Source organism: Alnus glutinosa, chromosome 13, assembly GCF_958979055.1.
Source record: "Alnus glutinosa chromosome 13, dhAlnGlut1.1, whole genome shotgun sequence".
In the NCBI taxonomy this organism is placed as follows: domain Eukaryota; kingdom Viridiplantae; phylum Streptophyta; class Magnoliopsida; order Fagales; family Betulaceae; genus Alnus; species Alnus glutinosa.
The window spans coordinates 19,804,163-19,828,647 of record NC_084898.1 but is presented as its reverse complement, the minus strand read 5'-3'; the positions used below and the strand labels follow the sequence as shown (position 1 = coordinate 19,828,647).

Sequence of the window (24,485 nt, the reverse complement as noted above, 5' to 3'; positions counted from 1 at the left end):
TTTGAGATAGATTTTTTTTTTTTAAAAAAAAAAAAAGAAAAAAAAAAAAAGGTTTTTCTTCATATTCAAAGGGGAGATACAATTTTTATCATATTCAAAATAGTAATCTCACTTTTTTACACGGTAATTATATCTTAATTCTTGCCTCTTTTTTTTTTTTTTTTTTTTGACAATATAATTCTTGTCTTTTAATAATATTCATTATATGCCAAACTTGAATTGCCAATATAAACAGATATTATTATTTTTTTTTTTAGATTTTTTGTTATTTGTGATATTTTGTTGTTGGTTCAAAGTTATGAGAATCCTACCAAGAATATAACTGCAAACTGTTGGTAAATAGTTCACTGGTTCAGAGTAATAGGCTTAGATGTGTGGGCCATTGATATTGGACCTAGGTAGTTGATTATGAATGAGAAATGATTTTTGCATATTTCTTGTACATATTTTGTACATTACTTTTCTAAATCAATTATTAAATTTATAGGATAGGATGTGTTATTTCTATATCACATTACCCTACATCAACTTTACATCAAGACACATTGGGTGTGGGATCCATCTATATGAGACTCATATGTATGGGTCACACACCCTATGTGTCTTGGTGTAAAGTTGATGTAGGGTAATGTGATGTAGAAAATTTATTTCCGTTATAGGACCCACAAAGATCCACATGTTATGTGAAATTAACCTTTGACACTTGGTGAGAACCATTGGTTCTTGGAGTAAGTTGCTTTATTGAATCGATAGCCCACTTTTTTCAAGCTTGACTGCCCATTCATTTGGCCATTGCAATTTTTTCCCCATTCCCCCCTTTTTCTCACTTCCTATCAACCCTTCTCAAGCCTTCGCCAAACACCCAAGCTTCCAGGAACCCATGAACACCTACTACACTTCACTATCCCATAAAATACCACACTATTTGGCAAGGGAGAAGCTCATCGATTTCTCTTCTTGATCAAAAATCACACTATTGCAAGTAACCCATTTTTCTCTCTTTCAATGTTATCATTTTTTGTTTATGCTTCAACCTAATTATGATAGTTTTTGCTTAAATATTGAAAAACCAATTTTGTAACACCCCAAGTATTAATTAGGGTTAAGAGTGCCTTAATAAAACTTAAGAATGTTAGAGTCGATTCCAAGTGGAAGAAGTAAAATTTTGGACTTTTTATAATTTTCTGTGTGGGTCGAACGTTTGAAGTAGGAGAGAGAATGTTTGAGATTGGATCCTAAACGATCGCTGGTGAAAGTTTGAAGACAACTTGGGAGCAATTAATTTCACCACCTTAGCTTATTTTGTTTGTGCTTGGGCTATTTTAAATACACCTTGTATGCCCTTAGCTTCCATTTTTGTCATCTTTCAGTTGAAAGAACCCTAGTGAGAGTGAAAGGGTGGGTTTTGAAGGGAGAATGTGCTTTCTTGTGGTTTTGTCTTCAAAGAGAAGTAATCCTATTGGCCTAACCTCAATTCTATTACTACTGTTAGCTTGGAATATCATTTTTTAGCTACTGTTGAGCTTTATTTTCATAGGTTTAGCCTCTTAGTTGTAGGTTTGAGTACCTAGGATTAATGTGCTAGTTTAGGTGATGGATATTGAGTGGGAGATTTTATGCTTTAGATCATGATATCTTGTTGGTTTTGCATGGACAACTTTCTGTTTAAGAGCTTTAAAGTAAACCCATGAGCTATGATAAGGATTGATCCTAGTCTCCTAGATCTAGTTATGTATTGGTTGTTTAAAGTCAATAGTGAGCTATGATATGCTTGAAGACGTTACTCGTGTGTAGAACAATGTCTAGAATGTTAGTAGGACCTTAGACGTGTTGGTTTGAGGATTAGTTAGGACCTTAGGTTTTAAAATTAGGGTTTCTTCTGAGCACCGAACGTTTGATACTTCCTACCGAATGATCGAGGCCAAGCAGTAAGTCCATTTTGAAATAGTTTAGGGTTTAGAATCTATATATTTAGCATAAGACCAGAGATTGATTGTGAATCCTTTCACAGATTTAGAGGTTTGAGACTTTTAAGGAAGATACCTAGAGCAAGATTATGAGCCAAATGAGTGAAACTCACAAATATTTGTTATTATGGTTTTTTCATGACATGATTTTTTTATGCATCAAACATGCATAAGCACAACTCGCATGAAATAGCTTTTGAATAATATGAACTATTCTTTTGTGAAAATGAGTGATGAATAATGGAATGATAAAATATATGAGTTTTGTAAATGCATGTATGTAAAAAACAATGGTTAATTACATCGTATGACATAGTACTTCATGCATGGATGATGAACATGTGCTACTATTATACAAGTTAATCCTATGGTCGAGAGGTTTATGTTTATGTTTGTCCTTGGATCCAATAGTTTTATAAGTGACTAGCGCACAGTGTATAGATAGGGTCACAATGACAATATTTTTAGTAATGTGGATCACCCGAGGCTTAAATCCGATTGGGCCGCTAACAATGACGGTATGTGTGCTTCACCGGGGCACCATTATTGTATTATAGGTCCCTCAGGAATACACTAAATCTACCAAGAAGGGACTAAGAGCTTTGATAGACCATATGAAATTGAATTATGACATGTTCACTTTAAATATCATATACTATATATGTAGTGCATTATTATGATATAACTGTTATTTAACAGAGATCTTTACATTATGCCATTATATTGGTTGTGATTTATAAACCTTTTGTTATAACGATTGAATTCACCATATAATAACATGTTACCTCGTGTAATATTACTCATTAAGTTGTGGGCTTACACTTATATTTTCACCTGTAAATATGGGTTGTTTTATATTTAGTGGCGAGTTCGAGGATGACTCGGTATGGGAACCGACACAAGTGACTTTCTATTGACGACTTAGCTAGAATCTTCTTCGTGGATAACCCTGAGATGGTAGAGTACATGTGGACTCACAAGCTTCTTCATGGATAACCCTGAGATGGTAGAGTACATGCGGACTCACAAGCTAGAGGAACTGTTCACTTTCATCGGGTTTGTGTACGTGTGGTATTGTACCTTCTATTGAGTTGTCTATGAGGCTTATTATGGATTTAGTTATCTTGTACTTGTTTTGATGACTTGAGATGATGATCTTAGACTTGGTTTGTAATATTTTCCTATCCTTGATGATGATCCGTCTTAGACCAACACATTTGATGATTATGTTTAAGTTATGTTAAATTATGTTATAATGTCTTAGAATTGTTTTGGTATTTATTTATTGTGTGTATAGTTTATGGCTATCTTATTATGAAAAGTGACTCTTAAAATATAAAGTTATGCAAGCACAAATAAAAGCCTGGGTACTAAACTTATGACAGAATGCTAAAGTATTTGGAGGGTTTTTTTTTTTTAAATATGAAACGAATTGTAGGAAAAATTATAAAACTCCAAAAAGGGTCGATAATGAAATTCTTGATAAGAAATGAAATGAGCATACACTACAAGCACAACTTAGTCAACCCGACCACTTTTCTCCCGACCACTTTTAATTTCTTTGTCTTTTAATTTACATAAATGCGCGCACACACAAAAGGACTAAATTTATGTATTTATTTATTTGCGTAAGTTCGGCCTCCCAAGCAAAAAATTTTGATTTTGCCCTAATATGAAAATAATAAGTTAATTGAATAGCTCGTAAACAACCTCGAGTACGTTTGAAAAATAAATAAAATGAGTTTGAACAAATTATTTAAATAGATGATAAGTTAAAATTCGATTCATGTTTGAAAAAAATTAAGGGTTAAACACATTTTTGTTACATGTGATTTAAAATTTTTATTTTTTGCCCCTTATGCTTTAATTCGTATCACAAATAGTACCTGAGATACGGGAAAAGACAGAGATAGTATCACCGTCCATTTCTCCATCAAAAAACTAACAATTTGCCACGTCAGCACCAGTTATCACCCTTATAAGCGCGACACATGTCCTAGAGCTACGTCATAAGACACATAAGTGACATGTCACTGCCAAACTATAATTTTACCAAACACTTAATTGCGTTTTTAAAAATTATTTTTTTAAATTGTATATTTTAAAAACACTATTTTTAAATTTCATTTGTTTTAAAAAAAAAAAAAAAAAAAAAAAATCTTACCCTGTCGTTTTCCATCTCTCTCTTTCATGGTGACTTCTGAGACAGGTTTTCACAATTTCAAACCTCAAGTAGATTTTTTCTTTCTTTCTTTCTTTTTTCCAATCATGCATGGTTGAATGAGAGAGGCAATGAAAATGTCTGACGTTATTGTTTTAAATGTGCTTGAAATTAGTTTCCTCTTTGGCAGAACAAAAAGGAAAAAGGAAAAAGAGGGGAAAGTACGTAAATATGTCATTTTTTCGTTGTTTTCTAGAAGGGAAACTTCACTTTGACTTATTGAACCATTTTTTCAAAGTTTAAAAAATTGCAATTTAATGTAATTAACTTTAAAAAATTTATAATCTCATCCCTCCGTTAGGGTTACGGAAAATCATAACGGAAGGGTAAGAAAAATTCAAAATGCTCCCATTTTTTTTTTTTTTAAAAAAAAAAAAAGAACAAGAAAAATTAATTGTAATTTAATGATAATTTTATAAAATTTACAGTGGTATAAATGTTATTTTACCATTTGACTAAATTACAAAAAATTCAATATTAGATACAATAAATTGAAAATTTTAAAATTTTGGTGAAGAACAAGGTTGCACAAAAATCTTTTCCCATTCTGCCATATACCTTTAGCACTTGAAAGGGAACAAAATACGTTGTAAAGATATTGTCGTTACGATTGGGCTTTATAGTCTAAATTTCAGATATATTTTTTGCCTTCGTAAGTTTTTCTATATTCTTTATTTATTTTCAACATGAGATGAGGATCATATCGATGAGACCAGTCTTTTGATACTGCGTTTGAATCCTCTCTAGTTGACTAGAGAGGATCCAGTTAGAGTTATTTGAATGATAAATTTGTCTATAAAAATGTGAAAAGATAATTTTACCTTCTCAAATAAAACTAAATAGATCCTCTACAATTTATTTGAACTAGAGAGGATCATGGTCCTTTGATACTAGGATAAATATACACTATAAATTCTTAAGTTTAAAAGAAGACTATCTTAATGATCATGTATTAATAAATTACAGAGTATGGGATGGGTGGCCAAGTTTCTGTGCTTGGAGATATTTACAGCTATGGGGTACTTTTGTTGGAGATGTTCACTGGGAAAAGACCTATTGATGACTTGTTCAAAGATGGCCTGAGCATTCACAAGTTCACTGCAATGGCTTTGCCGGAATGTGTCATGGATATAGTGGACTCGTCAATGCCCTTTGAAGAAGATGTTGATGATGAGACAAGTAACGATGGCAATGAAGAAGTAAATCCTCATTTCAATGCCAGAAGCAGAGTGGAGGATTGTTTGGTCTCAGTGTTGCAGATTGGACTATTGTGCTCTGCAACATCACCTCATGAGCGGATGCCCACAAATGACGTCGTCAACAAACTAAGTGCAATTAGAGACGCATTTCTTAAATTTAAGAAGGGGAACAGAAGAATAATGAGCTAGCTAGGTACGCTAACTTATTTATTTGATCAGTTGCCATTCATATCATAATAAAAATAAAAATAAAAAAGCCAAAAAAAAAAAAGGAACATCAAGACTATATGTTGCTTACATTACGTTTCTAGAATAAAATGGTATATAACCACTCTGGAGACTCCGTTTGGCCCTACAATTTTGTTGATCAGTTAGTTTGTCATGTTTGAGATAGCTTTTTTTTTTTTTTTTAAAAAAAAAAAAAGTTTTTCTTCATATTCAAAGGGGAGATACAATTTTTATCATACTCAAAATAGTAATCTCACTTTATTACACGGTAATTATATCTTAATTCTTGCCACTTTTTTTTTTTTTTTGACAATATAATTCTTGTCTTTTAATAAGATTCATTATGTGCCAAACTTGAATTGCCATTATAAAGAATTTTATTTTTATTTTTTTTTAGATTTTTTGTGATTTGTGATATTTTGTTGTTGGTTCATAGTTATGAGAATCCTACCAACCGTTGGAAAATAGTTCACTGGTTCGGAGTAATGGGCTTAGATGTGTGGGCCATTGATATTGGGCCTAGGTAGTTTATTATGAATGAGAAATGATTTTTGCATATCTCTTGTACATCTTTTGTACATCACTTTTCTAAATCAATTATTAAATTTATAGGACGAGATGTGTTATTTCTACATCACATTACCCTATATCAACTTTACATCAAGACACATTAGGTGTAGAATCCATCTATATGGGACCCACATGTATGGGTCACACACCCTATGTGTCTTGGTGTAAAGTTGATGTAGGGTAATGTAATGTGGAAAATTTATTTCCCTTATAGGACCCACAATGATCCACATGTTATGTGAAATTAACCTTTGACACTTGGTGAGAACCATTGGTTCTTGGAGTAAGTCGCTTTATTGAATCGATAGCCCTCTTTTTTCAAGCTTGGCTGCCCATTCATTTGGCCATTGCAATTTTTCCCCCATTCCCCCCCTTTTCTCATTTCCTATCAACCCTTCTCAAGCCTTCGCCAAACACCTAAGCTTCCTGGAACCCATGAACACCTACTACACTTCACTATCCCATAAAATACCACACTATTTGGCAAGGGAGAAGCTCATCGATTTCTCTTCTTGATCGAAAATCAAACTATTGTAAGTAACCCATTTTTCTCTCTTTCAAAGTTATCATTTTATGTTTATGCTTCAACCTGATTGTGATAGTTTTTGCTTAAACATTGAAAAACCAATTTTGTAACACTCCACGTATTAATTAGGGTTAAGAGTGCCTAAATAAAAATCAAGAATGTTAGAGTCGATTCCAAGTGGAAGAAGTAAAATTTTGGACTTTTTATAATTTTTTGTGTGGGTCGAACGTTCGAAGTAGGAGAGAGAATGTTTGAGATTGGATCCTAAACGATCACTGGTGAAAGTTTGAAGACAGCTTGGGAGTAATTAATTTCACCACCTCAGCTTATCTTGTTTGTGCCTGGGCTATTTTAAATACACCTTGTATGCCCTTAGCTTCCATTTTCGTCACCTTTCAGTTGAAGGAACCCTAGTGAGAATGAAAGGTTGGGTTTTGAAGGGAGAATGTGCTTTCTTGTGGTTTTGTCTTCAAAGAGAAGTAATCCTATTGGCCTAACCTCAATTCTATTACTACTGTTAGCTTGGTATATCATTTTTTTAGCTACTGTTTAGCTTTATTTTCGTAGGTTTAGCCTCTTAGTTGTAGGTTTGAGTACCTAGGATTAATGTGCTAGTTTAGGTGATGGATATTGAGTGGGAGATTTTATGCTTTAGATCATGATATCTTGTTGGTTTTGCATGGACAACTTTCTGTTTAAGAACTTTAAAGTAAACCCATGAGTTATGATAAGGATTGATCCTAGATCTAGTTATGTGTTGGTTGTTTAAAGTCAATAGTGAGCTATGATATGCTTGAAGACGTTACTCGTGTGTAGAACAATGTCTAGAATGTTAGTAGGACCTTAGATGTGTCAGTTTGAGGATTAGTTAGGACCTTAGGTTTTAAAATTAGGGTTTCTTCTGAGCACCAAACGTTTGATACTTCCTACCGAATGATCGAGGCCAAGCAGTAAGTCTATTTTGAAATAGTTTAGGGTTTAGAATCTATATATTTAGCATAAGACCAAAGACTAATTGTGAATCCTTTCACAGATTTAGAGGTTTGAGACTTTTAAGGAAGATACCTAGAGCAAGATTATGAGCCAAATGAGTGAAACTCACAAATACTTGTTATTATGGTTTTTTCATGACATGATTATTTTATGCATCAAACATGCATAATCACAACTCGCATGAAATAGCTTTTGAATAATATGAACTCTACTTTTGTGAAAATGAGTGATGAATAATGGAATGATAAAATATATGAGTTTTGTAAATGCATGCATGTGAAAAACAATGGTTAATTACATCGTATGACATAGTGCTTCATGCATGGATGATGACCATGTGCTACTATTATACAAGTTAATCCTATGGTCGAGAGATTTATGTTTATGTGTGTCCTTGAATCCAATAGTTTTATAAGTGACTGACGCACAGTGTATAGATAGGGTCACAATGACAATATTTTTAGTAATGTGGATCACCCCGAGGCTTAAACCCGATTGGGCTGCTAACAATGACAATATGTGTGCTTCATCGGGGCACCATTATTGTATTATAGGTCCCTTAGGACTACACTAAATCTACTAAGAAGGGGCTAAGAGCTTTGATAGACCATATGAAATTAAATTATGACATGTTCACTTTAAATATCATATACTATATATGTAGTGCATTATCGTGATATAACTGTCATTTAACAGAGAACTTTGCATTATGCCATTATATTGGTTGTGATTTATAAACCTTTTGTTATAACAATTGAGTTCACCATATGATAACATGTTACTTCGTGTATTATTACTCACTAAGTTGTGGACTTACACTTATATTTTCACTTGTAAATATGGGTTGTTTTATATTTAGTGGCGAGTTCGAGGATGATTTGGTATGGGAACCGACACAAGAGACTTTCTATTGACGACTTAGCTAGAATCTTCTTCGTGGATAACCCTGAGATGGTAGAGTACATGCGGACTCACAAGCTAGAGGAACTATTCACTTTCATCGGGTTTGTGTACATGTGGTATTGTACCTTCTATTGAGTTGGCTATGAGGCTTAATATGGATTTAGTTATCTTGTACTTGTTTTGATGATCTTAGACTTGGTTTGTAATATTTTCCTATTCTTGATGATGATCCGTCTTAGACCAACACATTTGATGATTATGTTTAAGCTATGTTAAATTATGGTATAATGTCTTAGAATTATTATGGTATTTATTTATTGTGTGTATAGTTAATGGCTATCTTATTATGAAAATTGACTAGTCTTGAAATATAAAGTTATGCAAGCACAAATAAAAGCCTGAATACTAAACTTATGAAAGAATGCTAAAGTATTTGGAGGGTTTTTTTTTTTTTTTTTTAAATATGAAATGAATTGTAGGAAAAATTATAAAACTCCAAAAAGGGTCGATGATAAAATTCTTGAGAAGCAAATGAAATGAGCATACACTACAAGCACAACTTAGTCAACCCGGCCACTTTTCTCCCTTCAACAACATGACCACTTTTAATTTCTTTGTCTTTTATTTTACATAAATGTGCGCACACAAAAGGAATAAATCTATGTATTTATTTATTTGCGTAAGTTCGGCCTCTCAAGCAAAAAATGTTGGTTTTGCCCTAATATGAAAATAATAAGTTAATTGAATAGCTCGTGAACAACCTTGAGTACGTTTGAAAAATAAATAAAATGAGTTTGAACAAATTATTTAAAAGGATGATAAGTTAAAATTTGATTCGTGTTTGAAAAAAATTAAGGGTTAAACACATTTTTGGTACATGTGGTTTAAAGTTTTTATTTTTTTGCCCCTTATGCTTTAATCCGTATCACAGATAGTACCTGAGATACGGGAAAAGATGGAGATAGTATCACCGTCCATTTCTCCGTAAAAAAACTAACGGTTTGCCACATCAGCGCCACTTATCACCCTTATAAGCGCGAGACATATCCTAGAGCCACGTCCTACTTCGGTAGATGAGTTTCATAAAAAATCACATTTGTTGTGCAAATTACTAACAATCTAATAAGACACATAAGTGCCATGTGACTATGTCACTGCCGAACTGCAATTTTACCAAATACTTAATTGTGTTTTTAAAAGCGATTTGTTTAAATCGTATATTTTTAAATCACTATTTTTAAATTATATATATATATTTTTTTTTTTAAATCGTCCACCTGTACTCAATTTAGTTAAGCTGGGTTTAAGATAGGTGATGTGTCTCATAGCCCAATATGAAATGATTATTTAATTGCCTATTGGCGCTAAGTTTCTCGCGCCCAACTTTGGTGCTTATCTCTGGCCATCGCTACCCCAATAGTAACCCCGTCGTTTTCCATCTCTCTCTTTCATGGTGACTTCTGAGACAGGTATTCACAATTTCAAACCTCAAGTTTTTTCTTTCTTTCTTTTTTCTTTTTTTCAATCATGCATGGTTGAATGAGAGAGGCAATGAAAATGTCTAACGTTATTGTTTTCTAAATGTCCTTGAAATTAATTTCCTCTTCGTCAGAACAAACAGGAAAAAGAGTGGAAAGTACGTAAATATGTCATTTTTTTTTCGTTGTTTTCTAAAAGGAAAACTTCACTTTAACTTATTGAACCATTTTTTCAAAGTTAAAAAAATTATCAATTTAATGTAACGAACTTCAAAAAATTTACAATCTCATTCCTCCGTTAGGATTACTGAAAATCCTAACGGAAGGGTAAAAAGATTTCAAAATACTCTTTTTTTTAAAAAAAAAAAAAAAAAGAAAATGAAAAAGAAAAATTAATTGTAATTTAATGATAATTTTATAAAATTTACAGTGCTATAAATGTTATTTTACCATATGACTAAATTGCAAAAAATTGAATATTAGATACAATAAATTGAAAATTTTAAAATTTTGGAAGGAGACTGCAAAAATGATAGAAGTTAAGGGGTTAAGTGAAATTCTAGTTTTTTTTTTTTTTTTTTAAAAAAAAAAAAAAAAAAATTCTTCTATGTTCTGTTTGGTTTATGAGAAAATGTATCAGTGAAAAAGAGAACTTGGAACTTGGTTACTGGGGTTCTGAGTTTCTCTTTTCTTTATCTTTTTTTATTGTATTTTTTAATTTGTTTTTTGACAACCAAACTGATTATTATGTGGGCTTTAAGATATATTGAATTGTTTAAAGTCGATTTTGGTTTCTGCTGCTCTCTGTTCGAGTTTCTCGCCGTTACTTCATGATTCAAGAGATGGGAAATCCATGCAAAGTACAAATCAAGTTTTTTTGATTCGTTGGATTGATTTACTAGTGGACCTAGTTCAGTTATTAATTCAGTGTATATGAGTTTGAGCTGAATTTTTGCCGAGTTGATCTCAGGATTGATTTGATTTTTTTATTTTTTTTCTCGTTTGTTTTAACTTCAAATATTTTATGAAAAATATTTCACTAATATTGAGTGTCTGCCTACCGTAAAATATTGGTCAACCGAATATGTTTTTGGTTGATTAAGAAAAATAACCTTCGTTATGCATAAAATGTTCTACGCTTCTACGTAAATTATTTTCCGCCACTCTCTCACACCTCCAGACGGGCTATTGTAAGAGTACCTCTTATGGGACCTAATTGTCTGCGCAGGTGAACTTCACAATTGTCTGCCCAAATTATATGCAATATGGGCAGACAACTACACTAGATTTTAATCTCACCCCTCTCTTCCTCTGCAGCTCATGTTCGTCATCTCTCTTTGTCTCGCAGACATAAAAAATTTTATGTCGAAACAAATGAGGTTGAGGAAATTTAGTTTCTTAGTTAAGGTCGTTGATTAACGCATTAGTCTATATTTGGGTGGATAATCGATTAAAGTTGTCAATATAAAAAACTCTTGTAATGTAAAAAATTTAAAGCTAGTTAAGAGATCGATCACCTTGCTATATGTGTAAAGTAATCAAAAATTGTGTCTTGGAGTGACAAAATACCATATTTCGAACAAACTATTTAAATGGGCGACAAGTTAAAATTTGATTCGTGCTCGAAAAAAAATTAAACAAACTAAACTTGAACATTGGATTACAACTCTGAACACAATTGCACTACTTGTAGATGCACCGATCACAAGGTCACTTGTAAAAAAAAAAAAAAAAAATACAAGTTAAATTATCATATGATCTGGCAATGGAGGGGACTTGTTGACAGTGTGTTATATCCAACTCCCCTCGAAGAGAGAGAATATGTGTTGATATGTGTGTATTTTTTTTTTTTTTTTTTAAGCAGTAGCAGTAACAATAATTTCCTTAAAACTCATCTCATTCTATGTAAAGAAAAATCCTAAAAAAAAACTTTTGAAACAAATTCTTTTATTATTTCTTAAATTAAAGAAACACAAAAGGAAAGTAAAAGTTATACCTTAAATTTAGACAAATAAAAGTGGTTCCTTAATATTATTTTAATATAAAAAAAAAAAAAAAAAAAAAAAAAAAAAAGCTTTCTCTTTCTTCTATCATTTATTTGAAATTGTATTTAAATGATTTTTCTTCATCTCTCTTTCCCCTAACATTTAATTTTAAAAAATTTTAAATTCTATAGGGAAAGGATAAGAGAAAATATTATAGAGTTTATTTGAATAGGGAAGTAAAAAGTAATTTGGTTCTTAAAATTTAGGGATAAATACCCCATTGGTACCTGAGTTTTACGTGTTTTTAAATTTATTACCTCAGTTTTGTTTGGTATTATAGGTGGTACCTGAATTAAGGGTAAAAACCCATTTGGTACATCTGTTAGATTTTCCGTCCAAATTTTAACGGCTCGCCACGTGTCAACCGCTGAGGTTGACACGTGGCACTACATAAAAAAAAAATTAAAAATTAAAAATTAAAATCTTTAGAAAATGATTAAAAATAATAAAATTTTAAAAAAAAATTAAAAAAAGAAAAAATGAGGGGGGTGGCTCTTGGCCACCATGGGGGTGGCTGGCCACCCCCATTTTGGCCAAGGAGGTGGCCCAGCCACCCCCTTGGCCGGTCTGGGGTGGCCGAACCACCCCATAGGGGGTGGTTCGGCCACCCCACAGTTGAAAAAAAAAAAAATTTGAAGGGTTTTGGCCCTAGGGGGTGGCCGAACCACCCCCGTGGCCCTAGGGGGTGGATCGGCCACCCCCAAGGGCCAACCCAAAAATTTTTTTTGAAGGGTTTTGGCCCTAGGGGGTGGCCGAACCACCCCCTAGGCCCACGGGGGTGGTTCGGCCACCCCCAGACCGGCCGGACTGGGGGTGGCCGAACCACGTGGCCCTAGGGGGTGGTTCGGCCACCCCCAAGGGCCAACCCAAAAAAAATTTTTTGAAGGGTTTTGGCCCTAGGGGGTGGCCGAACCACCCCCTAGGGCCAAAACCCTTCAAAAAAAAATTTTTTTTTTTTTTTTCAACTGTGGGGTGGCCGAACCACCCCCTATGGGGTGGTTCGGCCACCCCAGACCGGTCAGACCGGTCAAGGGGGTGGCTCAGCCACCCCTCTTCTTTTTTCTTTTTTTTTAATTTTTTTTTAAAAATTTTATTATTTTTAATTATTTTCTAAAGATTTTAATTTTTAATTTTTAATTTTTTTTATGTAGTGCCACGTGTCAACCTCAGCGGTTGACACGTGGCGAGGCGTTAAAATTTGGACGGAAAATCTAACAGAGGTACCAAATGGGTTTTTACCCTTAATTCAGGTACCACCTATGATACTAAACAAAACTGAGGTACTAAATTTAAAAACACGTAAAACTCAGGTACCAATGGGGTATTTATCCCTAAAATTTAAATAAAATCTAATGGAAGCTGCTACTAATGCTTTTAGCCGTTTGTACTCAATTTAGTTAAGATGGGTTTAAGATAGGTGATGTGTCTGATAGCCTGATATGAAATGATTATTTTACTTATTTAATTGATATTTTAACATTATTTGAATAAGTAAGTGTTAATATATGATATATTTAATTAAGATGAGAAGTGAAATGATAGAGACAACGTTTGAATTCAAAACTTTTATTCTGATATTATGTTAAATCATGATTTATTCTAAAAGCTTAAACTAATAAGAATGAGTGGATTAAATCATTTATGTAATATTTTAACACTCATCCGTTAATAAGTAAGGTCTAATATGTAAACTATTGTAATTAAAATGATGAGGATAATGTGATATTATTCTGGATGCATTTTCACTTATTTCTCTCATCTTCCTATTTTCTCATATGTTGTGGTAAAGATTCAATCCCATTTTCTTGTTGAAAAGGGTAGTGTCCTTTCGTGCTTTGTAGTTTGTTTGAATAATTCTACATATACATTAAGTGTTCATCAAATGTCTATTAAAAAATGAAGTAATTTTTAAAATTACCATTGAACATGTAATTAATTAAATGATAATTTTGATCAAATTATAATTTTAAAAATTATTTAATTTTTTTATGAACACTTGATGGACTCTTAAAAAAAATATTTAAGATTACTTAAGATTACTAGTTTGTTTCTTTATTTCAACGTACTGAAAAAAAATATATATATATAAAAACCACAAAAATATAAAAGGCTATTGCCTATTGGCGCGTTTTTTTGTGTTGGCGCTTAGTTTCCCGCACCCAACTTTGGTGCTTATCTCTTGCCATGGGTACCCCAAAAGTAACCCCATCGTTTTCACTTTTCCATCTCTCTCTTTCATGGTGACAGATTTCTGAGGCAGGTATTTTCTCTCATTTATGTTATATCTCAACCTATTTGTCATTGCATCTCGATCTATCTATATTCACAATTTCAAACCTCAACTGGATTTTTTTTTTCTTTCTTTTTTTCAATCATGCATGGTTGAATGAGAGAAGGCAATGAAAATGTCTAACGTTATTGTTTTCTAAATGCGCTTGGAAATTAATTTCTTTTTTTTATGGCAGAACAAAAGGAAAAAGAGGGGAAAGTAGTTTTTTTTCGTTGTTTTCTAAAGGGGAAACTTCACTTTCACTTATTCGACTGTCGTCACTTTTGCAAATTTCTTCCAAGGTTTAAAAATTATCAATTTAAAGTGTTGAACTTTAAAAAATTTGTAATCTCACCCTTATGTTAGAATTTTCCATTAAATCCTAACCGAAGGGTAAGAATATTTCAAAATACCTTTTTTTTTAATTTTTTTCTAAAAAAATAATTTTAATTTAAGGGTAATTTTATAAAGAGGTATAAAGGTTATTTTTTCATTTTATCCTATGATTTAACCTCAAACCCTAACAGGAGGGATGAGATTGCAAAAAATTGAAAAATTACACACACTAAATTGAGAAATTTTAAATTTTGGAAGGCAACTTCAAAATTGGTAGAAGTTAGTGGATTAAGTGAAGTTTTTTTTTTTTTTTTTTTTAAGAAAAAAATTACTTGTATGTTCTGTTTGGTTTATGAGAAAATGTATCAATGAAAAAGAGAACTTGGAACTTGGTTACTGGGGTTCTGAGTTTCTCTTTCTTTTTTTATTGTATTTTTTAATTTGTTTTTTTCGACAATCAAACTGATTATTAGGTGGGCTTTAAGATATATTGAGTTGTTTAAAGTCAATTTTGGTTTCTGCTGCTCTGTATTCGAGTTTCTTGCTGTTACTTCACGATTCAAGAAATGGGAAATCCATGCAAAGTACAAATCAAGGTTTTTTGATTCGTTGGATTGATTTACTAGTGGACCTAGTTAAGTTATTTCAGTGTATATGAGTTTGAGCTGAATTTTTGTCGAGCTGATCTCAGGGTTAATTTGATTCAGTGTATATATCATTTTTTGTCGCTTTCCCACACCTTCAAGTGGGCTAGTGTAAGAGTGCCTCTTATATAACTGTCTGAACGGGTGGATCCCACAAGGGCCTTTTCTCAATTGTAAGCTATATGAGCAGACAATTGCACTAGATTTCAATCTCACCCCCCTCTCTTCCGCTGCGGCTCATGTTCGTCATCTCTCTTTGTCTTGCGGACATTAAACATTTTACACTGAAACAAATGGGGTTGAGAAAATTTAGTTTCTCAGTTAAGGTCGTTGATTAATGCATTAGTCTACATTTGGGTAGATAATCGATTAAAGTTGTCAATATAAAAAACTCTTTTAGTGTAATTTGTTATCTACTTACCCTCCAACCTATGTTCGTATGTAATAGCCATGAAAAGAAAAAGGAGTTCAACAGCCTCTGATGCCCAAAATGGCGACAAGGAAGCAGTGGATGTTGCCAATGAAGGAATTCGAAGCATAACAGATCTCCCAGAACCCGTCTTTCTCACAATTCTGCTTCAACTTCCCCTGAAGACAATTCTCATTTGCAGGTGGGTATGCAAACCTTGGCGCAATCGTATATCCAGTTCTGAATTTGCTAAGTTGTACTCTAGAAAAGCACGTGCTTGTCTCCTGATTCGAACCAATGATCCTAAACGCGTTTCAAGAACCATCCACCTTCTTGAGCTTGAACATGAAAATTTCGATCTGGGGTGTTCATTTTGTGATGCCGGTTGCCCTCAGTGTGACCTTCATGTAAACATGGAACTTGACACCAAATTTAAGCTTCCATTACGTGATGCCAAGATGGCACTCAACAGCACAGATGATGCCAGTGCCAGTGTGAAGCTTAATCCTAAAGGTGGAGTAAGCAAGAAGAAGTGTTTCATTGCCTCAAAAAACCCCAAAGACCACAAGTTTGGCATAGTGAACCCGTGTGAAGGGTTGCTTTGCTTGTCTGAACCCAAACAAAACAACCCTGTTGTTGTATGCAATCCAATGACTGGAGAATTTATCAAACTTCCAGAAGCAAGCAAGGTTGAGAAACCTAGAGAGAAGATTGATTCTTGTCTGGGCTTCAGTCCAAGAACTAAACAATATAAGGTGATAAGAATTTTCACTCAACAGATTTGTGATCCCATTAGTGGGAGGAAAGAGTATGGCGATAAGGTGGCTGAGATACACACACTTGGGACTAGATCGTGGAGAAGTGTGGCATTTGCTCCCTTCATGCTATATGGAATAAAATTTCCCACCTACCTGAATGGAGCAGTTCATTGGTTTCGACCTGAATTCACTAAGGCAGATTTCAAAATTGTTTCTTTTGACGTTTATAATGAGCAATTCCAATTAATTCCAGCTCCCCCACTTAAGTATAACTTCTTTGGTGGAAAGGATATAAAGCTCATAAGCATGGGTGTTTTAAATGGTCATCTCTGCATATGCGATGCTGCTGAGTTTGGCCGTGTTTGCATATGGGCGATGAAGAAGCATGGGGTCCGAGAATCTTGGAGTAAAGTGTTTTCTATTGATACTGAGACTGAACAACGATGGCCTCAAGGTTTATATCATCCATTGAAGAAGTTTAAGAATGGAGCAATACTGATGTACCATGCTCGCAACTGCCTGCTTTATTATGACCCTTCAAGAGAAGAACACAAGTATTTTAAGATTCGTGGAAGTGAATCAAAATTTGAGGCAGTTGTTTGTATTCCAAGCCTCAGGTCGCTCAAGGATGCTGTGATGGGAGACAATGTAGAGGTGCTGAATGTCAAATCAAGGTAAAATTTTGCTGTTTTGCATTGCGTTGCATATCTGCTTTAACCTTGGATTAATCAAGATCGATAATGACATGATATATTAAACTTTAAGCTTCATTTTTTTTTTCTGATTTTGTATGCAATAAAACCAACTTTACTCTCTGTTGATTAATGACTGGGAGGGTTTAGGAACATTGTTGTATTGGTTGAGGTTTGCTATGGAGAGACATAGGAAAGATATCCAATCTGCAATTTTAATAAATGTTGCATGTGAGTTTTAGATTTTGGAGTGGAGACTAGTTTGTGTTGCTTCCATGCTCTTAAGCTTATCTGTTAAACAATAATTTGTTTGTTTTAGTTTATTTAACAGAGGATCATTCAGGCCCTCTATTTTCTTCTAACACAACTTATAGGTGTGCGAAATTCGAGCTGCGAGAAGAAGTCAAACCTCTCAGTTTGGTGGAAGAAATTAGCGATCTGGCGTCGGATTTTTATACTTCATCTGAGGAAAGTTGCTGAATTTGTTCGATGTCATGGCGTTTAAAAAACTTGGATACTTGGATGTTTTGGAAGCTTAGAATAACCAGCTTTTGGTCTGAAGTTGTTATTTTGGGCACCTTTCATTAATGTTTTGGGTGGTTTACCTCCTGATGGTTTTTGTATACTGCATCCAGGGTTTGGTCAGTTGGCTCTAAACAAAAGGTTCTCTTTTGTTAATCAATGACTTCTTTTAAAAGTTGCATGTTTTTCAATTTTTTTTTTTTTTTTGAAGGGAGATGGTATGTTGACCGAATGATATAGTTAAAGGAAGTATAGGAAGTATACGTAACTTTTTAAACTATCGTCCAATTATTAATGCGTTTCCAAATTATCAATTGTTTTAATGTATTTCTAAACTATCAAACAATGCCAATGTTTTCAATGATAAAACTATCTTTCATAAAATTATATAAAAACAAAAATATAAATTTTTGAAAGAAAATTTTAAATTTAAAAAATTTAAAAATTTAAAAATTTAAAAATTTCAAACTTACAAATTTAAAAATTAAAAATAAAACTAAGGTTTTTCATTTTTTTTAGATTTTGTTTTATATAATTTTAAGTTTAGACCACCCTCTTGGATTTTCATTTTTATCTTTCTTTTTTTAAAAAAAAATTGTTTGAAAAAAAATTGTTTTTATTTTTTTCAATCTTAAAAAAAATATATTATAAGGATATATTTGTATTATTTAAACTTTTTTAAAATTATTTTTTTTTTGTTGGCTTTAGGCAGAGACATTGACATTTTTTTAATAGTTTAGGAGAGACAATGAACACAATTATTAATTTGAAGAACACATTGATAATAAAATGGTAGTTTGAGATATATTTTTCCCTATAGTAAAGCTTAGTTTTAAAATCCAGTTAAAAAGTATAGACAAAATGCTTTTGTGATTTTGTGACATTGCATTGTCTTAACTTTAAATGTTTTTGTAATTTTGTTTAATGGATTTTGCTGGTTATGCTGTAAGACATAAGTGCTATAAGACATGTATGTACTCTGACAATAATCAAATGTAGTTGCTTCTTTTGTACTATGTATCTTGAAATGTGTATATAGACATTTGAAGCTTATATAGGGCGTGTTTGTGTTTGTGTTTGTGTTTGGAAACAGGGATGGAACCAGGATATTTTGTAAGATGTCTGAACTTTTTATTCTTTTTTTTTTCTTTTGAAACAATATTGCTGATATCATTCAGAATCATGAAACAACTAAAGCATTAAAGTTCTAAATAACCAGAGGTGAAAGCTCTGATAATACAATCTCTCTAATACTCTCTGGGATACAATCAATCCAAATTCAAGCTGTATCATGATGGATCCCCGCTTTGGCAAGCATATGCGCCGCTAAGTTCGTCAGACCAGGTTTGTTGATAGTATTAATCACTTGTAATGAGTCTTCTTCCAAGATGATTGCTTCCAGACCCCTGTTCCGGCTAAACTCGGCCGCTTTCTTTTTCCGTGGTTGCTCTATATTCAGCTATGGAGGTAGATGCTGAAAGGATCAATGCATTGGGGTGAATGAAATCCCCACCATGAAACCATAGTGTTTCTTTTAAACCAAATTCTACAGGCAACCTCAGCATGAAACTCAACTTCTTCGTTTGTGCATATCTCAACCATGCTCTAATCTCTATCACTTCTGCAAAAGTATTTCCTTCAACAATACTCTTATGTATTTTCTGGTATGGAATTCTCTTGAGCTTAGAAAAAGTGTTTAGGTCGAAATTGTGAAAATTTGTTAGCTCTCTAAGAGTTGTCCGATGTGTAACTTGATCATGTGAAGTTTAGCTTAGGGAAGAGCCCTAAACTAAAGGATTCCATTAAAGACCCCTTCAAGTAGGAGACTTGGTTGGGCAGCGTTTGTATACAGGTACAAGTCAGAGTTTAAGGTACGACCACTGCATCAGGAGTATGTGAGTACTATTACTTTGTAAGTAGCTTTGTCTTCTGAATAATGGAAATCTTGAGTTTGGCTGCCCCAGAGTAGTTTTTCTATTAATTGAGTTTTCACTTCGTCAACAAAATATTTGTCTCCTTTAAATTCTACATTTAATATTTTGTTGCACACTTGATCACACACACGGTAAATTAGAAGTTATCTATTTATCAATAATAATAATACAAATTAAATTATCATATGATCTGGCAATGGAGGGGACTTCTCCGACTGTGTGTTATATTTGGCTCCCCTCAAAGAGAGAGACAAAGTGTGTTGATATGCGTGTAATTTCCTTTTTTTACTTTATTTATTTATTTTAAGCTGGAGCAGTAGGTTTTAGGGGTGTACAAGCGGTTACAACATGTGGTTATAGGCTAAAATTGCTAACTGCAATCGCCTATGTGGTTAGCGGCTATTTTTATAACCGCTTGTTAGCAGTTATTAGGTATATAACTAGAAGTTGGAAAACTGCTTTTCAATTTGGGTTTTGGACAATTTTTTGTGTAGGTTTTAATTTTTTTTAAAAAGAATTTAATAATTTTTGAACCTTTTGTCTTTTGGTACAAAATTTACATAACATAACAAATCCAAATAAATATCCAAGACATAACAAATCCAAATAATCAAATACAAACAAATCCAAAACCAATACATTACAAATCCATGTATTCAAGCTTCAAACAACGTCGTTTTGGTATTTAAAATACCAAAACGATGCCAACTACAACCAACGTAAACATGGTGTTTATGTATATATATTGATAGGTGGTTAGCGGTTATTAACCGCTTTCCGTAAACCCTGTAACAACATTTGAAAGGTTATATGGTTAACGGTTATAAGCGGTAAGTGGTTGCAAAGCGGTTATAACCGCTTCGTTTGTACACCCCTAGTAGTTTCTTTAAAATTTATCTCATTTCTTAAATATAAAGAAAAATCCTAAAAATACCTTGAAACAGATTTATACCCTAAATCTAGAGATCAAGAACTTTTCAAATTATTTGTCCAAATTTGAGAGAATTCAGATAGATGATTGTGAAAGACAACTTATGGGACCTACCTAACTAGATAAGTGGTTGGACAACCTAATTTTTCTTTGGCGATGTGGGTCTTATAAGTGGGATCTAAAAACCATCTGTTCGAATTCTCTCAAATTCAAGCAAATAATTTGTGATGGATCTTTTTGATATTTTAATTCACTGGTATTTTTAAGTCATCTATAAGTGTGAAAAAATAAGTGTAAATTGTAAAGAATGATTTAAAGTTAGTACATTTAATTGTGTACAGTGGCAGAGCCACAAGCTCAAGGATTTCTCAAAAAAAAAAAAAAAAAATCCGCCCCTTGTTATGTATATAATTTCATACTATTTAAATTTTTTAAAAGGCATCAATATTAATTTTATATTAAATATTAAATACATCAATTTTAAATCATAATCATAAAATAAATAGTTGGTGAGAATTTCTTTTTTAGGAAAAAGTGAAAAGCTTGTGTAACATGAGTAATTTTATATGTGATATAAATATTCATCAAATATTCATCAAATAATAAGGTAGTTTTTAAAATTATCATTTAATGTATAATTGATCAAATTATAAATTTAATCAAATAATAATTTTAAAAATAATCTCATTATCTAATAGATATTTGATGAGCGTTTATATCACATGTAAAATTACACGTGTAACAGACGTTACCCTCCGGCCAAAACCACAAAAATATAAAAGGCTATTTGCCAACTGAAACGTTCTTCTCTGTTGGCGCTTAGTTTCCCGCGCCCAACTTTCCGTGCTCAGTTCTTGCCATCGCTACCCCAAAAGTAACCCCCATCGTTTTTCCATCTCTCTCTCTTTCATGGTGACAGAGATTTCTGAGACAGGTATTTTCTCTCATTTATGTTATCTCAACATATTTCTCATTGGATCTTTATCTATATTCACAATTTCAAACCTCAAGCACATTTTCTTTTCTTTTCTTTTCTTTCTTTTTTTTTTTTTTTTTTTTTTTTTCAATCGTGCATGGTTGAATGAGAGAGGGCAATGAAAATGTCTTAACGTTATTGTTTGCTAAATGCGCTTGAAATTAATTTCCTTTTCGGCAGAACAAAGAGGAAAAAGAGGGGAAAGTAGTAAATATGTCGTTTTTTCGTTGTTTTCGAAAGGGGAACTTTACTTTAACTTATTGAACTGTCGTCACTTTTGTAAATTTCTCTCAAAGTTTAAATTACATTTTTTTAAAAAAAATAATAATAATAATTGTAATTTAAGGGTAATTTTATAAAATTTATAGGAGTAAGATAAGGGTTATTTTACACTTTTACCATTTGATTTAACCTTAAAACCCTAACAAAACGGAAGAAATTGAAAAAAAGAATAAAAATTAAATACATTAAATTGAGAGCTTTTAAATTTTGGAAGAAAGATTGCAAAAAGATATAAGTTAAGGGGTTTAAGTAAGTGTTCTTTTTTCTTTATAAAATAAAATACTAGTTTGTTCTGTTTGGTTTATGTGAAAATGTATCATGAAAAAGAGAACTTGGAACTTGGTTACTGGGGTTCTGAGTTTCTCTTTTCTTTCTTCTTCTTTTTTTTAATTGTATTTTCTAATTTGTTTTTTGACGACCAAACTGATTATTAGGTGAGCTTTGTGATGTATTTAATTGTTTAAAGTCGATTTTGGTTTCTGCTGCTGTGTTCGAGTTTTCTTGCTGTTACTTCCATGATTCAAGAAATGGGAAATCCATGCAAAGTATTTTTCAAGTTTTTTTGATTCATGGGATTGATTTACTAGTGGACCTAGTTAAGTTATTCCGGTGTAAATGAGTTTGAGCTGAATTTTTGTCGAGTTGATCTTAGGGTTAATGTGATAATGTTTGAGTGTCAGCTTAGTGTAAAATATTGGTCAACTTGATAATGTTTTTAGTTGGTTAAGAAAAATAACCTTCATTGTACGTAAAATGTTCTATGCTTCTACGTAAATCATTTTTCACTGCTATCCAACACCTCTATACGGGCTATTGTAAGAGTGCCTCTTATGGGACTTAACTGTCTTAGCAAGTGAACCTCACAAGTCAGAATTGTAAGCAATATAAACAAATGATTGCACTTGATTTTTAATCTCACCCCTCTCTTTCTTTGCCACTCATCTTCATCATCTATCCCTGTCTCACGGACAAAAAGCATTTTACGCTTAAACAAACAGGGTTGAGGAAATTTAGTTTCTCAGTTAAGGTGGTTGATTAATGCATTACTGTATATTTGGGTAGATAATCAATTAAAGTTGTCAATATAAAAAACTCTTTTAGTGTAATTTGTTATCTACTTACCCTCCAACCTATGTTCGTATGTAATAGCCATGAAAAGAAAAAGAAGTTCAACAGCCTCTGATGCCCAAAATGGCGACAAGGAAGCAGAGGATGTTGCCAATGAAGGAATTCGAAGCATAACAGATCTCCCAGAACCCATCTTTCTCACAATTCTGCTTCAACTTCCCATGAAGACAATTCTCACTTGCAGGTGCGTATGCAAACCTTGGCGCAATCGTATATCCAGTTCTGAATTTGCTAAGTTGTACTCTAGAAAAGCACGTGCTTGTCTCCTGATTCGAACCAATGACCCTAAACGTATTTCAAGAACCATCCACCTTGTTGAGCTTGAACATGAAAATTTCGATCTGGGGTGTTCATTTTGTGATGCCGGTTGCCCTCAGTGTGACCTTCATGTAAACATGGAACTTGACACCAAACTTAAGCTTCCATTACGTGATGCCAAGATGGTACTCAACAGCAGAGATGATGCCACTTCCAGTGTGAAGCTTAATCCTAAAGGTGGAGTAAGCAAGAAGAAGTGTTTTATTACCTCAAAAAACCCCAAAGACCACAAGTTTGGCATAGTGAACCCGTGTGAAGGGTTGCTTTGTTTGTCTGAACCCAAACAAAACAACCCTGTTGTTGTATGCAATCCAATGACTGGAGAATTTATCAAACTTCCAGAAGCAAGCAAGGTTAAGAAACCTAGAGAGAAGATTGATTCTTGTCTGGGCTTCAGTCCAAGAACTAAACAATATAAGGTGATAAGAATTTTCACTCCACAGATTTGTTATCCCATTAGTGGGACGAAAGAGTATCTGTATGACGATAAGGTGGCTGAGATACACACACTTGGGACTAGATCGTGGAGAAGTGTGGCATATAGAATTACATGATGTTTGGAATAATCTGCATACCTTAATGTACTGCAGTGTGTTTGTTTATATAGAGAACCGAATCATCTAGATAAACTCTAGATGTGATTTACATGTATTTGACTAAAACACAAACTCTCTAAGTTATCTTATATCTCTAGAGACCTAGTTTATAACAACTCAACTAGTCTAGTATAACTCTAGAGACCTAGTTGAACACAACTCAACTAGTCTAGAGTTTATCAACAGAGAAAGAACCCTATTCTAACTCGAATACTTCGGTGTTATCACTAGCCGATAAGTCTTCTATGTTATCTAATCCAATACGCCCCCTCAAACTCGACGTGGGAAGTTGCACGTTGAGGTTGGATCGAAGCATGTGGAATCTGGCAGCAGCAAGGGACTTTGTAAGGATGTCGGCTAGCTGATCTTTCCCAGAGATGAAGCAAACTTGTAGAGTCTTCTTGGCAACCATATCCCGGACGAAATGATAGTCAATTTCTATATGCTTTGTGCGAGCATGATAGATAGGATTTGAGACTAGGTAGGTGGCACCAATGTTATCACAATACAATACTGGTTGCGTAGGAGATGTAACACCAAGTTCATGAAGTAGAGTTTGA

General features: G+C 33.2%; 2 protein-coding genes across 2 annotated transcripts; both read left to right on the top strand.

The window, feature by feature from the left end:
- Positions 1-15,829: 15,829 nt before the first annotated feature.
- Positions 15,830-17,224, top strand: LOC133853936 (F-box protein At3g07870-like). Its single transcript, XM_062289958.1, has one exon. The coding sequence runs from the start codon at positions 15,830-15,832 to the stop codon at positions 17,222-17,224; it is 1,395 nt and encodes a 464-aa protein (XP_062145942.1).
- A 5,810-nt stretch (positions 17,225-23,034) lies between these two features.
- On the top strand, positions 23,035-23,883 carry LOC133853935 (uncharacterized). The gene has a single exon (XM_062289957.1). It carries the CDS (start codon positions 23,035-23,037, stop codon positions 23,881-23,883), a length of 849 nt encoding a protein of 282 aa, XP_062145941.1.
- The last annotated feature ends 602 nt before the right edge of the window (positions 23,884-24,485 follow it).

Excerpts from the sequence above, each read along its gene's own strand:
- LOC133853936 (XM_062289958.1), top strand. The coding sequence starts at position 15,830 with ATGAAAAGAAAAAGGAGTTCAACAGCCTCTGATGCCCAAAATGGCGAC.
- LOC133853935 (XM_062289957.1), top strand. The coding sequence starts at position 23,035 with ATGAAAAGAAAAAGAAGTTCAACAGCCTCTGATGCCCAAAATGGCGAC.